Genomic DNA, 18,435 nt, shown 5'->3' on the forward strand with positions numbered 1-18,435 from the left:
AACATCATGAAAGCGTGCTTTTTCAGCATTCTTATCAACCGTATCAATTGGTTTCTTGGCATACACATGTCCATTGTCTATTCTGTTTCTCCCTAAATCCCTCCTTGTGGCAAAGTATTCGTTAACCCGGAAGAATGTCATCCTAACCAATGAAGTGATTGGGAGTGACCTGGCCCCCTTCATTACGCCATTGAACGCTTCAGACATGTTTGTAGTTCTCATTCCATATCGATGCCCAACGTCATCAATCAAAGTCCATTGGCGCTCAGGAATAGAACCATCCACTAAGTACTTATACGCATCCTCATGAAACTCTTTAAGCCGATTCATGTAGAAATTATATTTCCGAATCTTTGTCTGTTCAGAAGCTTTTCCAAATAAGTTTTTGACTGCTATGTTTTTGAACTTCTTATGCACGTTCGAAGCTAGATGACGTTTACAAAATCGATGGAATGCAAATGGCTCTTTCCAACCTTTTTCAACTCTATTCATTGCATGCAAAATTCCCTTGTGACGATCAGATATAACACATAAGCCGTCCCTCTTAGTGACATAATGCCTTATACAATCCAAGAACTAACTCCATGTGTCATTGCTCTCTCCCACCACAACGGCAAAGGCAAGTAGGAACAAATGAGAATTTGCATCTATCGCCATAGCAATCATAAGTGTGCCTCTGTACTTTCCGTACAAATGTGTACCATCTATAGAAATAAGGGGACGACAGTGGGGAAAACCCTTAATGGATGGTCCGAAAGCCCAAAAAATTCGCTTAAACATCACTCTGGTAGGATCCATTGCCGGTTGGACTTCCCATTGCACCACTGTTCTTGGATTAGATTGCATTAACGCTTGCAGGTACCTTGGAAGCTCCTCAAAGGACTTATCCCAATCCCCAAATACTTTTTGTAACACCCCGTCATTTATCGGGTTTAAAAATAAAATATAATATAATAAAATAAAATATAACAAAATAAAATAAATAAGTGATATTAAATTATATTATTTTACATAGTTAATTATAAGTAACAAAGTGGGGTATTTTTAACGGTAACGAGTTTAATCGCATGACGTTTTGTTTCAATTGTAATAATAACACAATAATTACTCAATTAATTAAATGATTAATTAAAAAAAAAAATAATAATAAGGGGGAATTTGGAAGGGGTGGCCGGTTATTGTGAGGAGGAATGGGAGGAGTTTGTAACTCCTCTCATAAGTGAGTATTATGGCACATTAAGCTCACCTCTTAAGTGCCTATTAATTCTTAAGCATCATTTGAATTTCCTCACATTTCCTAAGCTTTCAAAGTGAACAAAATTCAGAAAAATTTCCTCTTTTCTTGTTCTTGTTTCGGTATTCAAGAAGAAAAAAAAAAAAAACTTTGTTCAATCCAATCTTCAAATCAAAGGGTAAGTAAGTTGAGTTGTTATTTATAAATTTTATTTATAAGAAATTCTAGTATGAGATTATATAATATTTCTTTCAATATGATGACATCCTATGACTTATTAGGAGGATTGAGTATTTTATATAAGTTTTCTTTAATAATCCTTTGATAAAATTGATTTGTTAGAAGGGTTAAATCATATTTCTGTTATGCAAATTTTCCTTGATTTACATTCTTTAACAAAGTTTAAATTTGTTATAAGAATAAAGTCTATTCAAATGTTAAATTGAATTTATTTTACGATTTATATTTCTCTAACAAGATTTTAGTTTGTTAGATGAAATATTAAGTGTGTGGATTAAGTGATGTAATTATCCATGAGTTTATAAATCCTTTAACAAAATTTGATTTGTTTAAAGGATTGTCCTTATATATATATATATGTTCGATTTAAAAAAAAAATGTTGGTTTATGATTCTCTACAAAATTTAAATTTGATAAGAGGATCAAATATTTAATTTACTTATCATGGTTATGAAATTTTAAATGTTTTTGAAGATCTTGATGATGAGTATGTCTTAAGTTGTTAGCCTTATGTTTTGATGATGGCTTAGATTGTTGATTGGACTTTGTGTATTGCCAAATGTGTGGAAATATCAAGTGGTTGTGTGATAGGAAATTGGTCTTGTTGTTTTATTTTAGTAGAATGAAAATTCGGTTTCGGTTGGTATGTAGGTTATGAGATTTTAAAAAAAAAAAAAGAGGATTTAATAATTCGAATAATAAAATAATAAAAAAATAATAATTAAAGTAAAAGGGGATTCCGGACAGCAGCTGCTGCCTCGGTAGTGACGCCCCGATCCGGGTATCGGGTGTGTTTCGTTGTGGTTTTATTTAACCGATGTGTTTTTAAACCTCGTTAAAACGCTTAAAATAATTAAAAATAGTAATCGGATGCTAGAAATTATGAAATTTGGTACCCAAGATAATTGATGCGTTCCGGACGCAGCGGTGAAGTCGGATTTTTAATTTGAATTTTCTAAACTGTCCGATTTAGCCATAAAAGTTTCTGGTCAGAATGGGAATTTTGGAGCGAACATGAATTGGATGAAAACATTTGAAATTATCAAGTCTTTGTGATATTTTAGTAGTATGGAGTGGATTGTTTGTGAAAACCCGTTATTAAACGTGGTCGTTTTGTGTGTTTGTTAATTAGGACCTCGATTCATAAGAGGGTGAAATTCTTGTCGTGCTTGAACGTTGTTTGGAATTGCTGTGCTTAAAGGTACACGCTTAGACCATACTGTTTATATGGTTGTGCAAGTAATGTTGTTTTATTCCTAATCAAGGCATTGTAATCACATAAGGATTAGACACCTCAAATAATATGAAATGATTATGTGGAAATTGAGAATTTATGGATATGTTACCCAAAAGGGTTAACAAATGAATTGGAAAATTATCAACTATTTTTCCCATGGCATTCAGGGATCTTTATGATCACCATGGGGGTATGCATACTTAACCTTTGGCGACCCGAACAGGACGGGCAACGTCTTAGGTAGGTGGTTGCCATGGGATTAGCTCTCCTAAGTGTATTCCACCAAACAAATTGGAAATATGACTTGCACGACCCGCACATGTCGGGCAACGTTGCAAGGTTGGAAATAATGAACAAAGATTACATAATAGAGCCTTTGCATGCTAGGGTAAACTCAATGCTTGTATTCAACCTGTTTAATATATGTATGAAGTCTCTGACGTGTATTGGTTGTTCTTTGGAACCTGCTACGTGTTATCATACGACGTGCAGCAGGTTAATCGCAGGAGGGGGCTGGAGTGAGGATTCAGCTCAGAACCCGTAATTATCAAGTCTAGACTTACTTTGTAATGAGTCTAAATAATTCAGTTTATGTAACCAAAGTTTGTGATGTTTTCTTTTATCTCGTACAATTTTAGTTAGTCTAGAGGCCGATGGGCTCTCGAGTTGTATGTAAAGACTTCCGCTGTTTGTTTGGTTTTGTTTTGTTTAGCGCTATTTTCTTTGTTGACCATATTCCTTTACCGTTGGAACGTTGACGATCCGAGTAAGGATAAGTTTTCTTGCGTCCGTTTGTGAGCCGGATTCATGTTCTCACATGATATTCCGGGTCACTTAAACCGGGCCGTTACACTTTTGTTATAGCCTTATTTTTGGCCAACCAAGCTCTCTTATATGTTATAACAAATCCGTATTTATTTTTTACAAAATTAACGATTGACTTCACCTTAAACGCTGGATCAACTCTGATCATATCCACGATAAGATCAGCAACAAATTCAGAAGTAAGGAGAGGATGGTCGTCACTGTAATGTACTGAGCAATCTTTAATATGACCCTTATATCGCACAATCTTAAATGATCTCGTTGCGGTCATAACAGCTCGCATCCTCCATTCACAACCAATATCCTCCGCATTAGTGCATTGGATAACGTACTTTGAAGTCTCCGACTCAATTCACAACCGATTGCTTGGTTTTATAGCTACCTATCGTTTTTTCCATTACCCTGATAGTTCGCGGCTTCGACTTAGTCAGGTTTCAGTTGTATTTTCAACTTTTCATTCATCTTAAACTAGTTATACCAACTCCCAACAACCAATGTTGAATCTATTATCAATATTGTTTCAGATACTTATATTGCCTCCGTATCAACATAAAGGTTATGGACGACATCTTGTAGAGCTACTCAACCATGTCGCGATGTCGGAGGATGTCTATGACTTGACAGTTGAAGAACCAGTGGATTCCTTGCAACATGTTCGGTATTACATAGATGTACCCCGTCTTCTTACCTGCAGTTCTGTGCAACGTGCTGTTGAAACTGCAGCAACACACCTAAAAGAAGCGAATTTGTCAAAAAGAACGCAGGCTTGTCAGCTCCTTCCACCATTAGCAGCGGTTGAAGAAGCGAGGAAGAGCTTGAAAATTAACAAGAAACATTTAATAAAGTGCTGGGAGATTCTTGTGTATCTTGCCTTGGATCCCATCGACAAGTACATGGAAAACTACAGAATCTTCATCACAGATCAAGTGAAGATCAGCGTAATTGGGAAAGACTCGGGGACTAATGGAAAACAGGTAATCGAAACACCTAATGAATTTGGAGAAGCTTTTGTTTTGTACGAGCCTCAAGACGAAAAAGATGGCCAGATTGAGGTAGATGTTGATGAGGATCAAAAGAAACAGCAAGAGGAACAGCTACTGCAAATAGTCGATGAAAGGCTAAAGGAGATCCAATTGGTGGCTCAAAAGGTTTCGGCTACCCATTCAAATAGCTAAACTCGATCTATTGGTGGCTCAAAAGGTATTGACTACTGGTGCCTGAAGATCTTATGTTTTTAGACGTAGCGTGAGATCCTGATGTTTAGCGAGTCGTTTTAGATGTTATACTATTTTTCTTTTAATCTCCAAATGTAGTATTTGGAAGCTGTCTTCAGATGAGTTTAAGACGATCTAACTGTGCATACTAACATGAGAAATATGCATTCTTCTCCCTCCGGTGTCCATTGAGACAAATCCCGAGTTATAGTGTTTATTGGAAAACTGTTTCTTAAGTCTGTTTTCAGAGATAGTCAACTAGTTTTTGGGTTAACAATTTTTTAAGATCGAAACCAACTAATTAAGGCATTGATATTCAGATGGTTAATACCTATAAATTGAGATTTTTTACCACAATGCATTATATTGGTCACAGAATATCAAACCTCTATAATAAAAATACAAATATCCCTAATACGAGAGAGCGGATTTAACTAATTATTGGTCATAAGGCACCGAGTCATTTAGCCGGTACTAAATAACACTAATCAAAGTGAGAGAATTTTAAATGTAGTATAGCAAATTCAAAGGGCAGACGAATATAAAGAATATAATTTTATGTAAACATATTCACCATGGTAACATTTTAATTTAAAATCAAAGAATTAAAACTTCAGCTCAATTGAAAATGATTTCAAGGATATTAAGGATGATGATGATAACTGTATTGCTGAACTTAGGGTTTTATTTGAAACATCGTCAAAATTAGTGGTGTTCTTAGAAAATACTCCACATTGTTTGTCGGAAGTTTAATAAAGTAGCCAATTTCCATTCTTCAATTCCTGAAAGAACTTTGATCAATACACATAGTACGTAAATCAAGACTAGGACAACAGAAAGCAATAGAGTGATCAAATTCACAATCCAAAGAAAACCGTAAATTATAACATTCGATCCAAATTAAAGGTAATCAGAAACCCTAACCCTAACCCTAAAAATTATTCAAACTTCTTAACAAGAGCAAGATCATTAAGCATCTTTTCAATAGCTTCATCATCTAAATCTCTTCCTTTATCCTTAAGGGAAGGGACCATAGCAATAGCTTCTTCAACAGTTTCAGGGCAAAGATTCCCAAGAACAGCAAGCTCAAATTCAGCTAATTGATGTCGGCTAAGAATTTCTCTAACTTGTCGCACAGCATCTGGATTTTTGTAACGACTGAATCGCTTCACGTACTGCAAAGATTTTTCGAAAACTTGAGGCATCTGATTTAAAGGATCTTCAGAAACCTGTTGAAGTTGCTCTAATCTGTGCTCTAAAATCATGGAAACTTCTCCATTCATTAAACATTTTGCTTTGACGAAATCTTCACCCAATTTAAGCTCTGCTGCGTTCTCTTCCTCTTCTCCTGACATTGTTGCACTTCCTTGGTCCGTCTCTTCAGAAAATGCTGCAAATGATTCTCTCTCCAAATTATTTGCGATTTGGGGGTTTTTTATAGGAAGGGCTAGAATAAGAGGACGTTAATGCGTGAAATTAACCCAACTATTACTACTACACCTTATGAGAGATTTTAAAAAATAAGTTTTTTTTTGATATTTTACTTTTTCTGTAAGACTTGTGGGATTTTTTAAATTTATTTAACACTATATTTGCTTGACAAAATAATTTTATCTTCTTGCAAGTTTGGAATTACCAAACCAAAAAAATATAGCTTAGTATAAATATTTTAATTATGAACACCATTTTGGGAATTAAGTTTTAAAGAACATCAAAAATGAAAATTTTTTATATTTCAACCCCAATTAGGCAAATCAGTCGAAAATCACTTCAAGTTTAGAAATTGTGTCTTTAAGGACATTGGCAATGTGAGATAGTCTTAAATTGGGTTGCATCCTACATTGTCCAACTAAATCAAACTAAACATTGACTTTCGTACTTAAAATATTCGTTTTAATAATTATTTGATGTTTAACATATTATTTTAAATATTAAAATTAAAATTCTAAATATAAATTAAACTAAACATTCATTTTTTATTTAATGTTCAACATATTATTTTAAATATTAAAATTAAAATTCTAAATATCATAATACTCATCGTAAAGACTTGTTACCTGACAAAGTATAAGTTTTCATTTAAAAAGATCTCATTGACTGTGAGGAAATTTTAAAATGGAATAAATAATCTAACTAAACTAATTAAAAACATTCAATTGTATAATTATCAATCAAGACGGCCGTATACATGCGACCATTTACAAGCCTAGTCGACAGCCTAATATTTTTTTCCCAAAAATAATTTTTCGATTGTCGTTTTAAAATTTAAAATGAAAATTGTAGACCTTGAAAAAGACATTTTAAGTTTTAGAATTGATAATTTTAAACTTTTAAAGTATAAAGTGGATATTTTAAGTCTTGGAGTAGTAATTTTAACCTTATTTAGTTTAATAAATATAACAATTAACCATTTTGATTATTCCATGTGGCAAATCAATGTAAAGAAATCTTTTAGTTAATTGTAAGATATTTAGTTTAATAAAGATAACATTTGAACAATTTGATTATTTCATATGAAAAATCTTTGTAATACATGGAATTTTCCAATAAGTTTAGTTAAGTGTATGATTTGATTATTCCATGTGGCAAATCATCATAAAGAAATCTTTTAGTTAATTGTAAGATATTTAGTTCAATAAAAATAACAATGAACAATTTGGTTAATTCAATAATTTTAGTTAATTGTATGATTTATGCCTTGTAATACAATAAAATAAACTTTACTTTATTTAATTTAGTAAATATAACAATTAACCAATTTAAGTATTCTATGTGGCAAATCTTTGGAAAAAAATCATTCTAGTTAATTATACATATATATATATATATATATATATATTAGGGGTGTTCAAAACCGGATACCGGGTCGACCTGGTTCTGAAAAACCGGGTACCGATTTTCCGGATACTTAAAATTATGTTCCGGATCCGATCCGGTTTAACCGGATACCCGGTTAAATCGGATCGGATACCGGATAGCCGATTTTGTAAAACGACGGATCTTCCACAAAAGTTCCTACTATTCTTCACGAATTTCACACCCAAAATCTGCATTGTCTTATATCGGACCAACTATATTCCGAATTCCCAAAAGTACAAACAAAACTTTCAACAAATCCCCCAAAAAAACATAAACATGAAAAATTCAACAACCCAACTGCAAAAAATCAACCACAATTACAATGGGTTTTGAGGATTTAGAAGTACAAACAAAAATCTCACCTTTAAGACTTGAAAATCCTTGTTTTGCAGCAATAAAATCCAGAAAAACTAGATGGATTTTGCAAGATTTAATGATAGTTCGGCTTTAATTTTCACTCTCATATAAAGATCCACCAAAAAATTGTATCAAATTCTATAAGTAAGTAAGCATTAAGAACACAGTAGGTAGACATTAATCTTTAAATCTTGCAAAACCCATCTGGTTTTCTGGATTTTATTGCTGCAAAACAAGGATTTCCAAGTTTTAAAGGTGAGATTTTTGTTTGTACTTCTAAATCCTCGAAAACCTATCATAATTTTGGTTGATTTTTTGCTGTTGGGTTGTTGAATTTTTCATGTTTATCTTTTTTTGGGGGGATTTGTTGAAAGTTTAGTTTGTACTTTTGGGAATTCGGAATATAGTTGGTCTGAGCTAAGACAATGCAGATTTTGGGTGTGAAATTCGTGAAGAATAGTAGGAACTTTTGTGGAAGATCCGTCGTTTTACAAAACCGGCTATCCGATATCCGATCCGGTTTAACCGAGTATTCGGTTAAACCGGATCGGATCCGGAAAAGAATTTTAAGTATCCGGAAAACCGGGTAGCCGGTTTTTCGGAACCGGGTCGACCCGGTATCCGATTTTGAATACCCTTAATAAAAAGTATCTATTCATTAAAAAAAAAAAAAGGATATATTGAGATAATCTTAAAAAAAATACTTAAATAACGAGCTTTTCTATGCATTTACACCAAATAATAAATCCTCAAAAAGAGATACATAAAATGATTTACAAGTTGTTCCTATTTACAGGTTTGGTTTAATTGGTTATGTTTGGTTACATTTAAAATCCCCTAATCTTTAGCCTAAAAAACAAATTCATGATAATTAATCTCTCCCTTATAGTTGTTCCTTTTTGCAAATTTAGTTTGTTTTATTTGTCCCACCTATAAAAATCTTTCTAACAAATTTTAGATAAAATTAAGGCTATTTTTGAAGGAACAAGGGGACTCTATTATATTAAAAATGAACCCTAAAAGTCCTAAATTTCTAAATATCAAAAACAATAAATTCTGAATGTTATGATTGTACGAAAAAAACAAACAAAAATAATAAAATTCATCCAAATTTGCAACATAATCAAAATTCAATAGTAAAGTAAAAAATTAACACTAAACATCTAAAACATATAGACAGGCTACAGTAACCAAGTGAGCTATTCCTGTTATCAATATCAATCAATAATCTAAAAAACATCCCTAAATATAAAACTTAAGAACAATTTCATCATAACCAAGAACAATTTCAAAATAAACCCTAAAATTCCTAAATCCCTATATTCAAAAACAATAAACTATTAATATCAAAATTCAAAAAAAAAAAATCAAAAATAAATTCATCCAGAATTTTGAAAATAATCAAGATTTAAGAACAAATTAATAAATAAAATTCCTTTTCAACAAAAAAACCGCTAAAATTCCTATAAAATGCAAGAATTAAGAACAAATCACGATGAGAAGACTCACGGAGTAAAGTTGTGCACTGGTGCTACGTATAACCGTTGAAAAAGAAGGATGAACGGCGGCAGACGAAGGAGGATTAATGGCGGCAGACGAAGGAGGATTAACGAGATAGGTTAAATGGCTTACAGAGATTGAGGATAAAACACAACAACATATATATAAATATTAAAAAAAAAAAAAAAAAAAAAAAAAAAAAAACCCTTAAAAAACGAATGTTTTCCCATAATATTGCTTAAAAAAAATTAATTCCCACTTTGCATTATGTGGGAAAGTATTTCCCACATTACCGTCCACGTGGAAATTTTTTTTTTTTTTTCAGACAAAACCGCCACTTGAGATGGCGGTTTGCCTTAAGCACTAAACCGCCACGTGAAGTGGCAGTTTGGTCAAGGCAAACCGCCATCTCATGTAGCGGTTTGGTCTTGGTTTTTTTTTTTTCATTTCCCTTAAATAGGGAACGCAACCTACATTAAACTAGTTCAATACCATCTATTCTATAATAATCAATTACGAACCAGCTTGATTTGAAAAAATTAATTATGAAAATAATGCGAAGATATATTACAATCATGGAAAGTCATACAAGAAGTTCAAATCATATAAGAATATACAAAGTTTGTTACATTACAATTCCCGGCCCCTTTTGTTTTGCGCACCGGTGGATGAGTAGCCAATTGGGCAGTGGAGCCCTCCCACGCAGCTATGCTCCTGTGTGTTGCCTGAAGCGTAAGCACTGATGGATCAACTGGGCCCGACATCGCCATGATCGCTGTTACATACATAAGTTTTATAAAAATCATATAAATATTACGTGAATCAACATGATATTACAAAATATTAAAAAAAACATACTTTGTTGACCTTTGAGGGCATGTTTTCTTATTATGACCACTAAATCCACAAAAGTTACACGTGCTACGAGGACGCGTCAATGGTGCATCCATTTCGTTCCGTATACGAGTTGATCGCGGACGACCCTTTCCACGCTTCGTTGAGGGATCTGGAACAACTGTAGGACCGTTCCAAGGATCGTAGGTGAACATGTCTAGAACAGGCATGAAAGTCTTCTTATATGTCGATACGTATTTTGTAGTGCGAAACGAAGTGTCCACAAAAGCATCATACGATATGTTACGAGCTCGACATACTGCAAGAACATGTGAGCAAGGTAACTTGAAGATGGTTGATTTCTGACAGGAGCATGATGTTGTTGTGATGTCAACCATGTAGGATTTTCCACCTTTTCCTGCTATCCTGTTGCCACAACCAGTAGTAACCTCAAATATCCCACGCACTGTGATATATATTCTAACATCATGAAAGCGTGCTTTTTAAGCATTCTTATCAACCGTATCAGTTGGTTTCTTGCCATACACATGTCCATTGTCTAATCTGTTTCTCCCTAAATCCCTCCTTGTGGCAAAGTATTCGTTAACCCGGAAGAATGTCATCCTAACCAATGAAGTGATTGGGAGTGACCTGGCCCCCTTCATTACGCCATTGAACGCTTCAGACATGTTTGTAGTTCTCATTCCATATCGATGCCCACCGTCATGAATCAAAGTCCATTGGCGCTCAGGAATAGAACCATCCACTAAGTACTTATACGCATCCTCATTAAACTCTTTAAGCCGATTCATGTAGAAATTATATTTCCGAATCTTTGTCTGTTCAGAAGCTTTTCCAAATAAGTTTTTGACTGCTATGTTTTTGAACTTCTTATGCACGTTCGAAGCTAGATGACGTTTACAAAATCGATGGAATGCAAATGGCTCTTTCCAACCTTTTTCAACTCTATTCATTGCATGCAAAATTCTCTTGTGACGATCAGATATAACACATAAGCCGTCCCTCTTAGTGACATAATGCCTTATACAATCCAAGAACTAACTCCATGTGTCATTGCTCTCTCCCACCACAACGGCAAAGGCAAGTGGGAACAACTGAGAATTTGCATCTATCGCCATAGCAATCATAAGTGTGCCTCTGTACTTTCCGTACAAATGTGTACCATCTATAGAAATAAGGGGACGACAGTGGGGAAAACCCTTAATGGATGGTCCAAAAGCCCAAAAAATTCGCTTAAACATCACTCTGGTAGGATCCATTGTCGGTTGGACTTCCCATTGCACCACTGTTCCTGGATTAGATTGCATTAACGCTTGCAGGTACCTTGGAAGCTCCTCAAAGGACTTATCCCAATCCCCAAATACTTTTGTTATAGCCTTATTTTTCGCCAACCAAGCTCTCTTATATGTTATAACAAATCCGTATTTATTTTTTACAAAATTAATGATTGACTTCACCTTAAACGCTGGATCAACTCTGATCATATCCACGATAAGATCAGCAACAAATTTAGAAGTAAGGAGAGGATGGTCGTCACTGTAATGTACTGAGCAATCTTGAATATGACCCTTATATCGCATAATCTTAAATGATCTCGTTGCGGTCATAACAGCTCGCATCCTCCATTCACAACCAATATCCTCCGCATTAGTGCATTGGATAACGTACTTTGAAGGCTCTGACTCAATTCACAACCGATTGCTTGGTTTTACAGCTGCCTATCATTTTTTCCATTACCCTGATAGTTCGCGGCTTCGACTTAGTCAGGTTTCAGTTGTATTTTCATTCATCTTAAACTAGTTATACCAACTCCCAACAGCCAATGTTGAATCTATTATCAATATTGTTTCAGATACTTATATTGCCTCCGTATCAACATAAAGGTTATGGACGACACCTTGTAGAGCTACTCAACCATGTCGCGATGTCGGAGGATGTCTATGACTTGACAGTTGAAGAACCAGTGGATTCCTTGCAACGTGTTCGGTATTGCATAGATGTACCCCGTCTTCTTACCTGCAGTTCTGTGCAACGTGCTGTTGAAACTGCAGCAACACACCTAAAAGAAGCGAATTTGTCAAAAAGAACGCAGGCTTGTCAGCTTCTTCCACCATTAGCAGCGGTTGAAGAAGCGAGGAAGAGCTTGAAAATTAACAAGAAACATTTAATAAAGTGCTGGGAGATTCTTGTGTATCTTGCCTTGGATCCAATCGACAAGTACATGGAAAACTACAGAATCTTCATCACAGATCAAGTGAAGATCAGCGTAATTGGGAAAGACTCGGGGACTAATGGAAAACAGGTAATCGAAACACCTAATGAATTTGGAGAAGCTTTTATTTTGTACAAGCCTCAAGACGAAAAAGATGGCCAGATTGAGGTAGATGTTGATGAGGATCAAAAGAAACAACAAGAGGAGCAGCTACTGCAAATAGTCGATGAAAGGCTAATGGAGATCCAATTGGTGGCTCAAAAGGTTTCGGCTACCCATTCAAATAGCTAAACTCGATCTATTGGTGGCTCAAAAGGTATCAACTACTGGTGCCTGAAGATCTTATGTTTTTAGACGTAGTGTGAGATCCTGATGTTTAGCGAGCCGTTTTAGATGTTATACTATTTTTCTTTTAATCTCCAAATGTAGTATTTGGAAGTTGTCTTCAGATGCTAATTGTGCATACTAACATGAGAAATATGCATTCTTCTCCCTCCGGTGTCTTGAGACAAATCCCGAGTTGTAGTGTTTATTGGAAAACTGTTTCTTAAGTCTGTTTTCAAAGATAGTCAACTAGTTTTTGTGTTAACACCTTTGCTTCCCTCGGTATTAATTTTTTAAGATCAAACCAACTAATTAAGGCATTGATATTCAGATGGTTAATACCTATAAATCGAGATTTTTTACCACAATGCATTATATTGGTCATGGAATATCAAACCTCTATAATAAAAATACAAATATCCCTAATACGAGAGAGCGGATTTAACTAATTATTGTTCATAAGGCACCGAGTCATTTAGCCGGTATTAAATAACACTAATCAAAGTGAGAGAATTTTAAATGTAGTATAGCAAATTCAAAAGGCAGACGAATATAAAGAATATAATTTTATGTAAACATATTCACCATGGTAACATTTTAATTCAAAATCAAAGAATTAAAACTTCAGCTCAATTGAAAATGATTTCAAGGATATTAAGGATGATGATGATGATGATAACTGTATTGCTGAACTTAGGGTTTTATTTGAAACATCGTCAAAATTAGTGGTGTTCTTAGAAAATACTCCACATTGTTTGATCAATCACATAGTATGTAAATCAAGACTTGGACAACAGAAAGCAATAGAATGATCAAATTCACAATCCAAAGAAAACCGTAAATTATAACATTCGATCCAAATTAAAGGTAACAAATAAATGATTTAATTAGTAAAAAATATTTAAGAAATATAAACTGAACTCTCAAAAAGTGATTTAAAAAAAAACAAATAAATGTGTTTTTTTTAAAAAAAATAGCTTCGCCTGACCTAATTGAAGTTAAAAATAAGTGTTAATTTTTTTAAATTCAATGAATTTGAATAAAATTATATGCTTATTGGTTTAAATTTAACGTTTTCACTCCTTTTATAGTTTGAGACCTGCTTTAGATTCAAATTTTTATCAGATTCGCATTGGATTTTCACCATATATTTTTACATTTAAAACCTTGTATAATATTACTCTTTCATTTCCTTACTAATGTTCCAACAAATAATGTTTTATTAAAGGAAAAGTAACTTGTATATTTTTTCATCAATATTTATAATACGTATGTGAGAACCTTATAGATTCATTTCATCGTATTGAATTTTATTGTATACTTTTTATAATTTTATATGAAATGAAAATTAAGTCTCAATCATGTGTTTTATATAATTATAAGTTATTTTTAATTAAAACTTTTCAAATTATAAATATATAAGTAAAAAATCATAATTAATTGTAACATATGTTGTTAAGTATTTATAGAGATATTTGTGAATGATATAATTTTTTCAATTATATGTTGTTTGATATTTCAATATAATGAGTGGTATTCTATTTTTTTTAATTAATTGGTATTCCGTGTTCTATTATTATTAATTATATTTTCAAAATCAATGTTATATTGATCTCCTTTTAAATTTATTATTAAATTATAAAGTGATAATTTATATTTATTATTTTTATGTTAACACATAGGAATTTATGAGTGAATTTAATTATGACAAATGTACATTGATTAATTCATTATTGATCTAACAATCTAATATCCAGTAATGTAGCAAAATAAAAAAAACGGTGAAATACAACTACAAGACTAGAGTTGTCTAAAAAAGATTTAACGACCTAATATTCATCCGTCTTTGTAAAACTAATGTAAACACAAGAAGAACCTTATAATTTTATGTAAAACTAATTTAGACACAAAATACGAATAAAACACGATCTAAATAAATCCCCTGTCTGGTGGTCTGTCAAGTGTCACTGTGTCAGTAATGATCTACAAGCACTCCCTAAATCTGTAACATTTCTGGCTTTACTGCTACATTATCTTACAATCTCGAGTCTATTCCCAATGTATGGCCAAAATAAAAAAAAAATTCCCACTTTCCTTAAAATGGGAAAGTATTTCCAAGTTTACCGTCCACGTAGGATTTTTTAGGGATTTTTTTTTTTTTTTTTTTTAATAAAACCGCTACATGAAATGGCGGTTTTATTCATGCATCTGAAGTAAAACGCCATCTGAGATGGCGGTTTGGTTAAGTGAATTTTTTGTTTTTTAAAAAAAAAAAAAATAAAATTATGTGGAGTAAACCGCCACTTGAAGTGGCGGTTTGGTATCAATACAAAACAGCAGCTTCCTTCGACATTTTTCACAATTCATTTTGCTCTTCTTGCTTCTTGCCGGTATAACCCTAAAAAAAAAATTTCTTCACTCTCATTTACTTTAAATTTACAATTACTCTCATTCCACTAAACTAATCAACTACATTCCCATCTTCTCCTTGTGTTCTAGTTTATTTTCATCCTCATTTAAGGTATGAATAAAACCTTAATTTTTGTTCAATATGCAAATTGTTTATTTTGTTCATTATTGTTTTGAATTGAAGTTATAAAAACGTTAAATGTTTGTTACATTCTATTGTTTTCATGATTTATGCTTACGTTTTACACATTTATAGTTGAATTTTAGGATTTGTTTTGTATGCATATAAAGTGTTTGATGAAATGCTTCAATGAAAGTTTATGTGAAATCAAATGAAAAATATGTTTGTACTTGCAGAATATGGATCATTATCCCGTTATAGTGTATTGGGGTGGAGAAGTAAGTTATACTGGATCCGATGTTGGATATAATGGAGGATTAAATACAGTGATGTTTATCCATCGTCAAAATACGACTTTTGAGGTGTTTGTTAGCAAAGTGTATGATGTAATTGGTTGTGATCGCAACTCTTATATGTTAAAAATGGAGATGAAATACCCGGTGACTGGGAAAAATGTGTTAGTCCCTATGAAGAATGATGAAAGCATAAGTGCTCTTGCTTATGCGGCATCACAAGCCCCTGGAACGGCAATGGAGGTTTATGTTGAATTGGTTGCAAATTTGGATAATGCGAGGGAAGTCATGACTAGCATGGAACTTCCAGAATCAGGTCCTAGTGTACGCCATGATACATTCACAGAAATGTTAAGTAACCCGAATTACGTTAGTGAGCACTTGGATGAGTTTACCTCTCCAACTCATTCACGTGGCATTGGTGGTGGTGTACTGAACACCTTTTCCACGAGTCACTTGGGTAGGCTTAATGCGAACGAGGTTGACTCTTTAGATCAGGAGGATGAGCATATTGATTCTGATTCAGAAGAGGATGATGAAAGAAGAGAAGCTCTAGATGCAGCGATTAGAGATGGTGCTCCATCTCAAGATTGGCTTAGAATTGATGAGGTTGATCAAAGATTGATTGATGCATGGATGACCTGGAACGATGACAACTCCATGAATGAAAATGGAGACTTTAGGATAGGGCAAGAGTTTAGCTCCTTAGACCACCTTAAGAAGAATGTTAAAGCATGGGCGATTTCTAACAATAGAAACTTCCGTGTAATTGAGTCGGAGCCTTCAAAGTACGTTGTCCAATGCACTAATGCGGAGGATATAGGTTGTGAATGGAGGATGCGAGCTGTTATGACCGCAACGGGTTCATTTAAGATTGTGCGATACAAGGGTCATAATCAAGATTGCTCAGTACATTACAGTGATGACCATCCCCTCCTTACTTCTGAATTTGTTGCTGATCTTATCGTGGATATGATTAGAGTTGATCCAGCGTTTAAGGTGAAGTCAATCGTTAATTTTGTAAAAAATAAATACGGATTTGTAATAACATATAAGAGAGCTTGGTTGGCCAAAAATAAGGCTATAACAAAAGTGTTTGGGGATTGGGATAAGTCCTTTGAGGAGCTTCCAAGGTACATGCAGGCATTAATGCAATCTAATCCAGGAACAGTGGTGCAATGGGAAGTCCAACCGACAATGGATCCTACCAAAGTGATCTTTCATCGAATTTTCTGGGCTTTCGGACCATCCATTAAGGGTTTTTCTCACTGTCGTCCCCTTATATCTATAGATGGTACACATTTGTATGGAAAGTACAGAGGCACACTTATGATTGCTATGTCGATAGATGCAAATTCTCAATTGTTCCCACTTGCCTTTGCCGTTGTGGAGGGAGAGAGCAACGACACATGGACTTGGTTCTTGGATTGTATAAGGCATTATGTTACTAAAAGGGACGGCTTATGTGTTATATCTGATCGTCACAAGGAAATTTTGCATGCAATGAACAGAGTTGGAAAAGGTTGGGAAGAACCATATGCATTCCATCGATTTTGTAAACGTCATCTAGCTTCAAACGTGCATAAGAAGTTTAAAAACATAGCGGTTAAGAACTTATTTGGAAAAGCTTCTGAACAGACAAAGATTCGGAAGTATAATTTCTACATGAATCGCCTTAAAGAGCTTAATGAGGACGCGTACAAGTACTTAGTGGATGGTTCTATTCCTGAGCGCCAATGGACTTTGATTCATGACGGTGGGCATCGATATGGAGTGAGAACTACAAACATGTCTGAAGCGTTCAACGGCGTTATGAAAGGGGCCAGGTCACTCCCAATCACTTCATTAGTTAGGATGACATTCTTCCGGGTAAACGAATACTTTGCCACAAGGAGGGATCTAGGGAGAAACAGATTAGACAATGGACATGTGTATGCGAAGAAACCAAGTGATACGATTGATAAGAATGCTGAAAAAGCACGCTTTCATGATGTTAGGATATATGACACAGTGCGTGGGATATTTGAGGTCACCACTGGTTGTGGCAATAGGATAGCGGGAAAAGGTGGAAAATCCTACATGGTTGACCTCACAGCAACATCATGCACATGTCAGAAACCAACCATCTTCAAGTTACCGTGCTCACATGTTCTTGCAGTCTGTCGAGCTCGTAACATATCGTACGATGCTTTTGTGGACCCTTCATTTCGCACGTGCAAATACGTATCGACATATAAGAAGTCTTTCATGCCCGTTCCAGACATGTTCACTTGCGATCCTTGGAATGGTCCTATAGTTGTTCCAGATCCCTCAACGAAGCGTGGAAAGGGTCGTCCGCGGTCAACTCGTTTACGGAACGAAATGGATGCACCGTTGACGCGTCCTCGAAACACGTGTAGCTTTTGTGGATTTAGTGGGCATAATAAGAAAACATGCCCTCGAAGGTCAAGAAAGTATGTTTTTTTTTAATAATATGTTGCATCTAATAATATTTATATGATTATTATAACACTTATGTATGTAACAGTGATCATGGTGATGCCGGGCCCAATTGATCCATCAGTGCTTACGCTTCAGGCGACCCACAGGAGCGTAGCTGCGTGGGAGGGCTCCACTGCCCAATTGGTTTTTTTAACAAACTTTGTATATTCTTATATGACTTGAACTTCTTGTATGAGTTTCCATAATTGTAATATATCTTTGTATTATTTTCTTATTTATTTTTTTAGAAAAAGCCGGTTCGTATTTGATTATT

General features: G+C 34.3%; 3 protein-coding genes across 3 annotated transcripts; 2 read left to right on the top strand and 1 right to left on the bottom strand.

The window, feature by feature from the left end:
• Nucleotides 1–693: 693 nt before the first annotated feature.
• LOC130826692 (histone acetyltransferase type B catalytic subunit-like) lies at nt 694–4,723 on the top strand. The gene is made up of 3 exons (XM_057692259.1): nt 694–826; nt 3,876–3,967; nt 4,061–4,723. The coding sequence occupies exons 1-3, from the start codon at nt 694–696 to the stop codon at nt 4,709–4,711; spliced, it is 876 nt and encodes a 291-aa protein (XP_057548242.1). The 3' UTR covers nt 4,712–4,723.
• Nucleotides 4,724–5,508: 785 nt separating this feature from the next.
• LOC130827719 (DNA-directed RNA polymerase II subunit 4) lies at nt 5,509–9,616 on the bottom strand. The gene is made up of 2 exons (XM_057693554.1): nt 9,476–9,616; nt 5,509–6,140 (listed from the first exon to the last, which is right to left on the bottom strand). The coding sequence occupies exon 2, from the start codon at nt 6,103–6,105 to the stop codon at nt 5,689–5,691; it is 417 nt and encodes a 138-aa protein (XP_057549537.1). The 5' UTR covers nt 6,106–6,140; nt 9,476–9,616; the 3' UTR covers nt 5,509–5,688.
• Nucleotides 9,617–11,475: 1,859 nt separating this feature from the next.
• LOC130826693 (probable histone acetyltransferase type B catalytic subunit) lies at nt 11,476–18,057 on the top strand. Its single transcript, XM_057692260.1, has 8 exons — nt 11,476–11,569; nt 11,997–12,088; nt 12,174–12,797; nt 13,508–13,627; nt 16,824–16,974; nt 17,455–17,611; nt 17,678–17,762; nt 17,977–18,057. Exons 1-8 carry the CDS (start codon nt 11,476–11,478, stop codon nt 18,055–18,057), a joined length of 1,404 nt encoding a protein of 467 aa, XP_057548243.1.
• The last annotated feature ends 378 nt before the right edge of the window (nt 18,058–18,435 follow it).

This window comes from Amaranthus tricolor, chromosome 11 (genome assembly GCF_026212465.1).
Source record: "Amaranthus tricolor cultivar Red isolate AtriRed21 chromosome 11, ASM2621246v1, whole genome shotgun sequence".
In the NCBI taxonomy this organism is placed as follows: Eukaryota; Viridiplantae; Streptophyta; class Magnoliopsida; order Caryophyllales; family Amaranthaceae; genus Amaranthus; species Amaranthus tricolor.

Bases quoted from the DNA above. Each gene is read 5' to 3' on its own strand.
- LOC130826692 (XM_057692259.1), top strand. From the start codon at position 694: ATGTGTACCATCTATAGAAATAAGGGGACGACAGTGGGGAAAACCCTT. The intron at 827-3,875 runs GTTCTTGGATTA...CGTACTTTGAAG, and splicing joins GGACTTCCCATTGCACCACT to TCTCCGACTCAATTCACAAC. The intron at 3,968-4,060 runs GTTTCAGTTGTA...ATATTGTTTCAG, and splicing joins CGCGGCTTCGACTTAGTCAG to ATACTTATATTGCCTCCGTA.
- LOC130827719 (XM_057693554.1), bottom strand. From the start codon at position 6,105: ATGTCAGGAGAAGAGGAAGAGAACGCAGCAGAGCTTAAATTGGGTGAA.
- LOC130826693 (XM_057692260.1), top strand. From the start codon at position 11,476: ATGTGTACCATCTATAGAAATAAGGGGACGACAGTGGGGAAAACCCTT. The intron at 12,798-13,507 runs GTTTCGGCTACC...AATGATTTCAAG, and splicing joins TCCAATTGGTGGCTCAAAAG to GATATTAAGGATGATGATGA. The intron at 13,628-16,823 runs GTATGTAAATCA...AGGTACATGCAG, and splicing joins ATTGTTTGATCAATCACATA to GCATTAATGCAATCTAATCC.